Below are 11,421 nucleotides of genomic sequence, written 5' to 3' on the forward strand. Positions count from 1 at the left end.
TCAACCACTCTTTAAATCCTATTCACCAAATTTATCCATACCGTCACGGTTGCCATCACAACAATATCACAGAACGGCTCTGATCTAGTGTCCTTGGCTTGCCCAGCGCTCATCATGAGACAGCGTGAGGAAGATGACGAAGACGAAGGACCATCTGACCTGTTCAAGTCCATTAATATTTTCGCTCTTTTTCTTGTGAATGAGGTACAGCTTGAGTGCATTATAGCTAGTATGCGCTCCCTCTGATGCATTTGGGTGTCGCGTGCTTAAGTGCTTAAATTTAAACCTCATTCTACGTCAAGTCTACGTAAATTCCAACCTATCGGTGGGACTTTACTTAAAAATACAAAAAAAACACATCCAAAAGGAGTCGAAGATGGGCATCATACGTAGAGGGTCATGTCCGAGCTACCAGTGTCATTACGAGTGTTATCCAATCATGAATATCATCAAACTACTCCTGCAACCTCATTACGTTTGGTGCGAGCGCATGAGTGCAGGTGTTGTCTTTCAGCCTCCTCGCTCCTACATATAAACAAGTTAGTATCTGCGTCATACAGAAACATTAAAACGCACGGCCTGTTCGTAATACTTTCTGAACCCCTGTAGAGCATAGCATCATAGAAGAACGCAGCTACAATCATGCCAAAAATTGGACCAAGGATAGGGCACCAGAGCCAATACTGGTTCCTGAAGTTGAACACTGCGCTACCGTACCCAACCATGGCGGTAAGGATACGAGGCCCCAGGTCACGGGCAGGATTAAGGGCTGCTCCAGTATCCATGCCAAGAGCCGAACCGATGCCAAGGAGTAAGAAAAAAATTCCAACAGGAAGAACACCAGGAGGCAAAGGTCCATTTTTTTTATCCGTTAACATGAAAATTCCGGTAATGAGCATGGCAGACCCTATAAACTACATCGGGTTGTCAGTATGTATTCAATTGAAGACCGCTAGTTACTCACTTCAGCGAAGAAGGCGGAGACTGAAGGAAGATAATCGGCCTAGATACACTTGAGTCGCAGGAAATCATGCCAAAGGTCTATACCTACCGCATAGGTTCCGAAAAGATTACCAGATACTGCAATTGTACGGATATCGGAGCCCCCTTCGACGATGGCGATCGCATTGAAGTAAGTAGCGTAGACTACACTTGCCCCACATAAGGCGCCCAGGAGTTGCGCAAGGAGGTAGATTGGGACCTTTCTCCAGGGGAAACCGCGGACAGTAGCAAATGCTATGGTGACCTTACTAGGAGTCAGCACACATAGTCACATGCAAAATATTGAAGGGTACACACCGCAGGGTTCAAATGACCGCCTGAGTGGTTTGCAGAGATCCATACACCAAGGGACAGTCCTGACCAGCTTGTAAGGAAGACGTCGACATACAAAGATGAAGGTTCGCTCACCAATGGCCCAAGAGAGGTTGGATGTGACAACATTCTTTGAACAAACACCAATGGGTTTCAGTCCATCCATCACTTTCGATGCCTTGAACTCACCCCCGCTGGGCTTGCAGACACACTTTTATTGGCAGAGAGATTTGCCTGGCAATTGCCACCACAGCCAAGCAAGCATAGAATGAAGGCACCCATGAACTCGGCTGCCGGTGCGGAGATGCGCTCCCTGCAACAGGTCCAGTCAGCTATTGTCAATATTTTGCGAACAGGTAGGTAGTACCTGATGCTTGACCATCGGTTGGGGTATGGAGAACATTGATTACAGTCAGCGAAGTCAACGACTCCTAGGACGGTCATATCGTTGGGTCGAGTTGAATAGGAGCTGTTTGATATTTCGGAATGACGAGGCTTTTCGATGATATCCGTCATCTTGTACTGAGAAAAAGGAAGGACAGAGTGCTAAAGCTCCTGTGGAACAGGGTCTGGCAACTGCCTGTTTTATAGTTGTCTGTTGCTATCATCTATGATGAGTATCACGTACATGGCCCAACCGGGACTCCGGATGTGGATGAACCTACCTGCGGAAAGATTATACACACATTATCCATGCATATTAGTTTTGCTTAATACATACTCAGACCTGTCAGCCAATCATTAATCAGAGTGTACGAATTAGTGTAAGGGAAGGTAACGTACTATCTGTTAATGCTCGGACTAGGACAACCGCGTGTGCTTTGCATCGATAAAACAGCCAGCAAAAACATTCATACCGCACTATACCATGCAGGGAGATGAAGAAACAGGGTCTGCTATTATTATCGCAACAGCGTGAACATCGTTCCGGGTCCTTCGCACCAACCGAACCAATTCGAAGTGGAAACAAATCGAGCCGGTCTAAGTTCGTCCATCAGTTTAAATCCCAATTTGATTTTCATCAAGTATCTCATGATGATCTCATCAATCTTCGAAAAGGCTCGAACGCACCGAGTCATGTTGTAACTTCTTCGAGAGTTCCTTATCGGTTAAAATAGGTTTGAATAGGATGGTCACGTACAAGGGGAAACGGGAAATTCCTGGACAGAAGCCTCCACTGCCATGGAGTTGTCGCTCTCAGTGTGTGGTCCGTGAATTGCGAATAACATGATTCGGTGAAAGCGGAGACAACCAAAAACGTTCAAAACAGTCACCAAGAAGGGCATGGGCATGCGTACCGCACTCCCAGAGGACCCCGATGAGAGATAGCGACTGATCCTGCATCGAAACCAACTACAGAAGCTGCGAAATGATTCCACAGCGCAAAAGATAAAACATTCATGTCGCATAAAACAGAGCCGGACTCGTGCGTTCATTCGTCAGCTTCAATTAATTTGAGTAAAACTCACGGATTCTACGGCAGTTACCCGGTTACCGCACACAATTCAACAAGGTATCTTTCAAGCAGAAAAATTATTCATTCTGTCGAATCTGTAGCAGATCTGCAGTCAGCATCTAGAAATCTGACATCTGACAAAAACAATGGCGCGATCGTGGAGGCGCATGACAGTGGGAAATGCTACAACGGCGCAAGTATCTGACAGCGGAACGAACCGTTCATGCGTATAGAAGCCGCAGAGGCTTTGCACGACAGTCATTTGGCTTCATATTGGTCTTCCGAGCGCCGAGCGGTGATAGTGTGATTACGTGGGAGGTACCCTGCACTATCCTCGCCATACAGCGGGGACTACTCGAAGAGAAATACCTCGCTTGAATATCACCATAAAACAACTGTCAACTCAAGACGCCAAAGAATTTAATGGCGCTTTCAGTGCGCGTATTACTTCGTATGGCATTACGGCAATCATATCTAGAAGATGTAGAGTTAGCCACGCAAATATCCGACATTCCCGTCAATTACCTCTCGAGTTAGTATTTCCTCTCCTCCAACCTCCCATCCGCTTTCGGCAATCGGTAAAACTACATTGTTCATATGTCAGATGCAAAGGTCATCAATGCTCTATTTTTCACCAGTATACTTGTGCCATTGAATGAGGGTATCCAAAACTTTAACGCGTGGCAAAGTAGATGGCGACGGGCGGCAATGGCATCTGGACCGAAAACGGGACAGTTGAGGGAGCTATCAGTGACTCCGATGCTGATACAGAGCGTTCGAAAACGGAAAACACTGGTTTTAATATTATCTAGATAATTGCGTCAGAATAGCAACTCGTTCGTGGTGACCAGGAGGTATCTAGTCACCTGGAATTTGGGGTTGTCGTGTCCGATGGAAGCTTCCACTTGCTCTGCCAAGTTCATCATATTGCGGGTATCCAATGCCGAGTACGAGTCAAGCGCACCTGCCTCGACCACCTTGCAGATCAGGGGCACGACTGCTGTGGAAATCAAGTCATCATTCGGGCCTGTATCCGACTCTGGATCATCATTATCATTATCTCCACAGTACTCGTGTAGTGAAGCACACCACGAAAATTCATGCAAGGTGTGCGAATTCTGACACTTATGGTAGATTAGCGCCTCATGGCATAGAAAAATCAACACACCTCGAAGGGGTTCCATCCAAAAAGTTCTAGCTGCACCCAGAACTCCCAAGCACCGACAAGTCCAAGCCCATCCCATGCACCAGTATAACTATCACCAAAGCGTCTACGCCATCCACCAAACCACTTTGCCAACCCCAAACTCGGATCTCTGAACTCTGCTGCATGCTTATCAGATAATAAACCATGCCCATCATTGACTATTCTTTCAATAGCACTTTGATAATCTATGGCATCCGATGGGCGTAAAGAGGAGTCCGTTGAGTAGCCCTATTCTCGGTCTAGTTGCGTTATGATGGCCCTGGTTGCACGTCCACGCCCACGTTCACCAATCACGATGAAGTCGACGGACTATTCGCGCGGCCTGTCGCTCACGGCGTACAGTAACAGAGTTTGCTCGAGGTAGAACGCGTCCTAAGTCATCCACCTCTTCAGAGTGATCTGCGGCCGCCAAAAGAGAAACCGAAAATCAAAGATAGATCATCTTGGTTGTCCGCTTGGCGTCGCCGAGCAATCATCCCAGAGTATTCTTTGAGTATTGAAACAAATTCATCCTCGAGCTTCTCCAGCTTCGGAAACTAAGCATCCGTGAGGTTTGCTTGATGTAAGATAGGGATGATACTAACCTTCTCATCGAGAAATGTCGCCACATTTTGGACCCATTCCTTGAATGCAGCGAACCACGACCTTTGCTTTGGCAATCATCTCGCGTAACTCTGGTTCACGGACTCTAATTGTTCTCGTTCCTCGACCAATGATGCTGCTGCCTTCACATTTGTTGTATACGACGTAGTCACCGCGGTCAAAGACTGAGACAGGCGCTTCATTGCCGGTCCAAGAGATGGTATCGTAGTCGATGTAGGAACTTATCAGAGGCTCCGGTTAGTCAACGACAATTCCAGAAGGACATATGTCTCACTGGCTGCAGGCTTGTAGACCTGTTTTGTGGGAGATACCTCATGAGAAGTTAGGAATGGACTGCCTCTCCGCAACTGTTCCCTTTCCCACTCCATGGTCTCCTCGTCTTCCTCATCGCTGTTCTCACAATGTTAGTCAAATCCCTAGGAAAATGCTTATACATACGCATCTGCGGTCATCGCTTCCATAGCATCCTTGCGCTTCGAAGCTTCAAGTTTTTTCGACTTCTTGCCAAGGCCAATGCGCTCTTGAGCGCTGGTATACTCCGCATACTCTGTCCTTTGTCAGACTGGTGCAAAAAAGCTGATAAATGACATACCGTCGTCTCCTTCTCCAAGCTCATCTTCTTCATGCATCAATCGACTTTCTGGATGTGGACCTTGCGGTACGGTATCACGTTTCGTGACAGAAAGAGATATAAAATCATCTTCTGCACCATGAGTTCGTATACGTTCTCGTCCTTGTTTAGCTGATAATATAGACGATTCCGGAGGAATCACTGTGTCAACACCGTCTGCACGTCATTAGATAGTGAACAAGGCACCTAAGCAAGATCTTACCAGCTATCTCAGTGACATCTATACAGTACACTTTTTCATAACGCATAACGTCGGGACCCCTCCCAGGCTATGCATTATCACCACTTATGCATTACCAAGTTGTGTGACATATGTGACACATTGTGATGCCATGTGACCTCCCTCAAGAGTGTGACAGCTGAGAGCGGTACAAAACATATCATTTTCTATTTACCGCCGAAGTACGAATCTATTGTTGTCTGCTTTGCTCCGTGAATTTCCTCTCTGTGCACACAAGCCTGAAATGCCCGCAGCCGTTTTGAGAGATCAAATGAGAGCTCGAGTTCACCAAATTGAAGGCAAGCATCTTCGAGTTGCTGGCACAGCGTGAATACTTGTGTGAAAGTGTACTCCGGTGTCGTGTTTTCATCTTCGTCGCCGTCCTCGCTATCTGAATCCACCTCCATGATATCCCCCCTTTCAATTGCCATTTGTCTTCGAGCTTCCTCGACAATCTCGTTGTCCCCACCTGGAAACTCGTAATCATGGTCACCAACTTCCCTCTCTTCAACAGGGTCCAAAAGCTCTTCGATTGTGGGCAGCTCGCCAATAATTCGGTTACGAGACTTCAGGACCGCCAACTGAATCCATGAGTTCAATCTTGAGGGTTGTAACTTGGGTGGGTATCTTTGGACGTGCTGGAATTTATATGCGAGAGGAGAACAAAGACAAATTTTGACACCGCTATGCACTTTAGATAGTCTAAACTACATTAGTTTAGGTGCTGACAGTGACTGATGCTGACCCGAACACGGCCTCATAATGCATAAATCAGCCTGGAGGCTTATGCGTTATGCGTTATGCGTTTCGCATGCATATTGCCCGCGTCCCACAACGGGACCCACCCAAAGGTGATGCATTATCAAAATTATGCATTATGGGGCCATGCATTATGAAAAAGTGTACTGTACTAGTTTCACCCGAGTCCATCGAAACATCTGCATCATAATCTTCAGCGACTGTGGCACGTCGCGACGAAGGTGGGCTTGCTTTCAGCTGTGAGGGTACGCCTGGTCATATATGGGTGCCCCATTAGAATGGGGAGTGATAGTAGGGTGGTCAAGCGAGACAAGCAACACATTCCTAATAGATCTCATGAGCAAACTGAATTCTACAGCAGTACAGATATGAACATACGCAGGATGAGCGCTCAGGGACAACCTTTGACTAAGACTTCTTCAATTGAAAGACTTCCCCATCTCCTGCCTGACGCCTTAAGTAGTAAGCAAGAATTTCACAGTATATGAAGTGAAAACACGAACCTCCTCGTCACCACGGAAACTGAGTGTAGATTTAGGCTTAGTGCGTTTGACTTTGTTCTTAAGTCTAGACGCGAGAGCTATTGGCGACTCTTCAATGATCTCTCCATTCCTGAATGTTGTTTGTGATATGTCTTAGTGACATCAGAGAACTGGTGAACAAATTAGAATATAGTAATATATAGTCCATAATCACAAGCATCACCATAATTCTGCTATTGACCGTCATATTATCATGTTTGACCTTATAGAGGAAAGAGGCGTTTCTGATGTCCCTAAACCAGCTCGTGATCGGGAAAAGACCCTCGCATTGCTCAAACTCAAACTTTGAGGGCAGGTGGAGCGAACACCGATGAACAAGCAAGATGGATTACAACTGCCATCTGAGAATTACGAGCCACAATGTTGAAACTAGGCATAAAAGCGAGCACCGTCCAAAAAATGACAATGTGTTTACCGATCAGCGATGATACATTAATTCCCTGCAAATATCACAGTTGAGCTGAGCGAACCATAACTGCCATGTTGGAAGTAATATTCATAACTTGAAAGCTAAGCGGGAAAGCGAGCACCTTCCGAAGAACAACAATGCATTCACCAAGTGAGCGACAATAAATTTGTACCCCGCTTTGAATTTTGACGCCATCTGTTTGAAATGCTTGATGTTTGTAAATCATAGGACAACTGTCCATGTAACACTGACGAAAAGTGCCTTCCAGAGGGTGACAATATGTTCATCACGCGAGCAACAATTAACTCATGTTCTCCTTGAAATTTTGAGCCACCGTCTTTAGACTTCGAATTTTGGTTAGTCTTTTCTTAGATTATCTAATGACCATCTGCTTTACATCAGTTAGCAATCCGTGGGAAGAAGTGTTTCCTTTGCGTACCAGCCGAGGTGTGTTCGCAGAGCGGGCGATAATCAATTTATGTTCTCCTTCGACTCTCCACATGACCTTCCATGAGTTTCTAATGAATAACAACTGTAAGTCCACTTGTCCTGCATCCCAAGATTCTGTAGCTCAGCACCAATGTTGCAATTTCATGATTCACTATCTTAGCTCAGGACTTGACAATGGTGGGTCATAGCTTGCCTTGATATCTCACTCACCACTTGATAGATATCTCATATAGTACATACGTATCAGTGCAATTGGGTATCTCTGCACCGTGCTGCAGGATTTTTGCACGTGCGTATTGGTGACCCCAGTAACATAATTCCTCCAATGAACAACAAAGTCACCGTTTGGCGCAAGTACGTGTTCGTTACAGGCTGTTGGCACAAAGCTAAAAATATATAGAAACTGCGCAGGCTGCGCAGGCTGCGCTGTATCTTCCAGATACAACCTATCAAACTCAACCTGAAAGATCCGCGCACCAGGATTTAAACCATGGCTTGGGGATTGTTCGCATGCGTGACGGCCAGTTCACACGATACTGAAAAGTTACAGGGACAGCGCAAACTGTGCTCTATCATCTAGATTCAGCCTATCCGACTCAGGCTGAGGGATCCGTGCACCAGGACTTGAATGATGGCCTGGGGATTGCTCGCACGCATGCCGGCCTACTAGCACAACACTGAAGAGTTACAAGGACTGCGAAGCCTGTGCTTTATGTTCAAGATGCAGCCTATGTAACTCAAACTGAGGGATCTGCACACTAAGCAACAGTGCACCGGTGAGTTCTTGCTGGTGATTATGCTGATTGCGCATCAACGATTCAGCCGTGCTAGAATCTCTAGAAAAAAAAGATCTAGTTCGTACAGACCTAACCCGCGTGGTAATATTTCACTGTCTCAAGGATGTTGATATGGTGCATTTACATGGCCATATATTCCAATGCGACGAAAACCTTTCCTATATATATTACGATATATTGTATCTACTTGTGGTCATTCACAATGGTAACATACTGAAGTCTTAAAATCCAAAAACGCGAAGTTTGCAATTCATCAAGTTATAAAATTAACAGCGAAGTACAAAACCACCAGCAAGACGGTAGAATATAGTGTCCCTACAGCGAATCGAAAGCAGCGTCATCGCGCTCTGCTCTTTGCCTTGCAAGGGCGTTTACCGACATGTTAGACTTTGCTGCGTTGCTCAGGTCTGCACGACGACTCTGTCTGAAGACTTTCCTAACAGGAGAGCTCAGTGTGGGTTTGCCCAGACTGTAAGTGACAAGGGAAACACACCTGGTCCACCATTCGAGGAGTTTTTCGACTCTGCGCTGAGCGATTCGACCTGGGGCCCTTTCGAAGAAGTCTACAACAGTCTGCCAGAATTGGACATAGTCAAAATCACCGTCAATGGAACGCCAGGAGGTAACCGATGAAAGTGCAAATTGGACCTGTCCACTTGGTCAGTCTATCACCAATAGTACTGGCAATTGTTATGACATACCTGGCACACGATATATGCGATCGAGCGAGGGGTAACTTTTTCCATTTAAATGATTTGCACTATGTGCTTCTTAACCTTGAATCCGGCTGAAGACCTTCTAGCGCGTCGGTTGTTCTCAATAATATCAGCACCGTCACCATCACCTTCGATATCTTTGGCTGAGGAGGGCGATGTGAAAACTGCTTTGTAGCCCTGCAAAAGCTGGTCAGATCACGCTTAGGCTACTCCTGTGATGCATACCTGAAGGAGAATCTTGCCCTTGAAAAGGCCTTCCTCCAAATCATCTGGATTGGTGGCATAACTTTCGTACAGGAAGGCCGGAAAAGACAAATCCATCACAATATACCCCTCCGCACGATCCCGAATCCCTGACTTCACACTGGTGAAAGGTGAGTATTTTTTCCACGAAATTCCAAATGCACCACCTACGCTGGGTCGTTCCAATCGAGCTCAGCCAGGCAGAGCAACTTGCCACACGCATCATTGACAAAACCACGTGAATTTTTATCGTCCGAGTCGACCGGTGGATCTGGCCTAAATTCGCGATTGATGCAATCCGACACGAGAGCCTTGAGCTTGGAGGTATCGTCTCCTTGAGCACTATCAGCGCCTTGTCGAAGCTAGAAAAGTCTCAGTATGATAATCAACACAATCAGAGGCAAACGCAACCATTTTTAACATTTGTGCGTATTCATCATATTTGTTAAGACCATGCACAAAGGGTAGGACTGATTCCAAGGGGCTTGGCTTCAGCTCGTGCGCTGCGCCCCTTACCCGAGTATGTGCCCTTAACTTCAGAATGAAGTCCGGAGAAAGTCCAGTGAAGTCCGAAGGACTTCCGGAGGAGCGTGGGAAACTTCGGAAGGACTTTCTGGACGAGTGCGAGAAACTTCCGGATGAGTGCGGGAAAGTTCCGGAGGAACTTCCGGAAATTACGATGGAGTTTCGTCCTGACGGGGATATGTGTAATGGCTACTCAGGACAAGTCCTGAGTAGAAGGAAACAGAGGAAAGGCTGCAAGGACAAAGTCCGAAGCAGAATAGGTCCGGAGGACCGCGGGAAAGTTCCGGAGGAACTTCCGGAAACTTGGAGGAATGGTGGATCGGAGGAGCGGAGGAGCGGAGCTCCAGCCTAGGGAATTCCTCCCTAGGCCTGAGATGGATAATGACTAAGTCGGAGGACTAGAACTGTTACGAGGACTTAGTGTGAAGACTAGTGCGAGGACTAATATTCAGACTGAGGAAGTACAAAGATTCTACAGAGTTTATATACTACAGAGGACTTAACAGAGAGTCAGTCAGCGCAGTCCAAAGCTATGCGAGGCTGTGGACGGAGGATGTAGAAAAGTCAAACACTAGTCTATCGGAAAATAGTAAATGAAGACGGAGATGAAGACATAGGAAAATAAAGCCGGAAATGAAACGAGGTACGGAAAATGAGGAAGTCTAACTCAAGAAGGAACATACAAAGGGATAAGGCACGGAAGATAGACGCGGGTCGGATCCGGATGTCCGGAGATGAATGCGTGATAGGTCTGGGTCCGGAACGCAAGGAAGATAGACGTGGGTCGGATCTGGATGTTCGGAAGTCCAGAGACAGGTGATTACCATAAGGGGATGGGCGCTGATTTAAGGTTTGGGTTCGGACATGACAGATAGGTCGGATCCGGAGATCCGGAGATGTGGATATCAGATCTGGCGTCCGGATATCAGATGCAGGAGTACAGGGATCTGGACGGATAGAGGATTGGGTCTGGAGACATGGACAGGAGGTCCGGAGGTCCGGATGAGGCGTGGGAACGTCGTCGGATGTTGGTCCAGAATGCGGGATATGACAATATTCCATCTCTGAAGCTTTCTTGTGAAACCACCGCAAGGTTTGCGTGAACAAAAGGTACCCTACCTGCAGCCGGTCTTAACTACGTAGATGAGCCCTTCAGTAGCCTCCACAAAGACAAAGCGAAGGACTCACTTGAGTGTAGTATCTCCATCCTTGTCGAGGTCATACCTTCGGTTGTTTTCGGAGACAAGGTCCTCAATGCTATCGAACAGAGCAACCACACATCTAATGGCCCTTCCTTGAGCGACGTAATAATTTGTCTGCCTGACAGACTGAGCAAAGCTAGCTCGATACCTAGAATGATGATCATACCTGTCTTTGGCTGAGCGACCTGACTCCAGGACTTCCAGTTTCTCCTCCAGTTGTGCGATTCTCCTTCGCTGTCGAGCCTGCACAGATGAATCCGCTGTGGTCTCTTTTTCTGGCTGACTCGGAAGGCTGCCGGCCTTGCTCTGCTGGCCTTCAACGTGCAGCATGTCATCGTGTTTGTCCT

At 46.8% G+C, this 11,421-nt stretch overlaps 2 protein-coding genes across 2 annotated transcripts; both read right to left on the reverse strand.

Moving 5' to 3' along the window:
- Positions 1–350: 350 nt before the first annotated feature.
- HD556DRAFT_188267 (major intrinsic protein superfamily membrane channel protein) lies at positions 351–2,214 on the reverse strand. Its single transcript, XM_041309842.1, has 10 exons — positions 2,098–2,214; positions 1,980–2,041; positions 1,682–1,915; positions 1,504–1,627; positions 1,411–1,444; positions 1,300–1,358; positions 1,052–1,246; positions 965–1,003; positions 577–914; positions 351–525 (listed from the first exon to the last, which is right to left on the reverse strand). The coding sequence occupies exons 3-10, from the start codon at positions 1,828–1,830 to the stop codon at positions 450–452; spliced, it is 1,014 nt and encodes a 337-aa protein (XP_041163199.1). The 5' UTR covers positions 1,831–1,915; positions 1,980–2,041; positions 2,098–2,214; the 3' UTR covers positions 351–449.
- A 1,377-nt stretch (positions 2,215–3,591) lies between these two features.
- On the reverse strand, positions 3,592–5,209 carry HD556DRAFT_1305976 (nineteen complex-related protein 2-domain-containing protein; the record flags this gene model as incomplete). Its single annotated transcript, XM_041299851.1, has 9 exons — positions 3,592–3,888; positions 3,939–4,162; positions 4,311–4,376; positions 4,399–4,513; positions 4,562–4,622; positions 4,665–4,800; positions 4,855–4,970; positions 5,019–5,127; positions 5,173–5,209. 9 exons carry the CDS (start codon positions 5,207–5,209, stop codon positions 3,592–3,594), a joined length of 1,161 nt encoding a protein of 386 aa, XP_041163200.1.
- Between the last annotated feature and the right edge of the window lie 6,212 nt (positions 5,210–11,421).

The sequence above is a fragment of the Suillus plorans genome (genome assembly GCF_016647745.1).
Source record: "Suillus plorans strain S12 chromosome Unknown HD556scaffold_13, whole genome shotgun sequence".
NCBI lineage: Eukaryota > Fungi > Basidiomycota > Agaricomycetes > Boletales > Suillaceae > Suillus > Suillus plorans.

Bases quoted from the DNA above. Each gene is read 5' to 3' on its own strand.
- HD556DRAFT_188267 (XM_041309842.1), bottom strand. From the start codon at position 1,830: ATGACGGATATCATCGAAAAGCCTCGTCATTCCGAAATATCAAACAGC. The intron at 1,628-1,681 runs GTACTACCTACC...GACCTGTTGCAG, and splicing joins AACCGATGGTCAAGCATCAG to GGAGCGCATCTCCGCACCGG. The intron at 526-576 runs GTGCGTTTTAAT...GTTTATATGTAG, and splicing joins GAAAGTATTACGAACAGGCC to GAGCGAGGAGGCTGAAAGAC.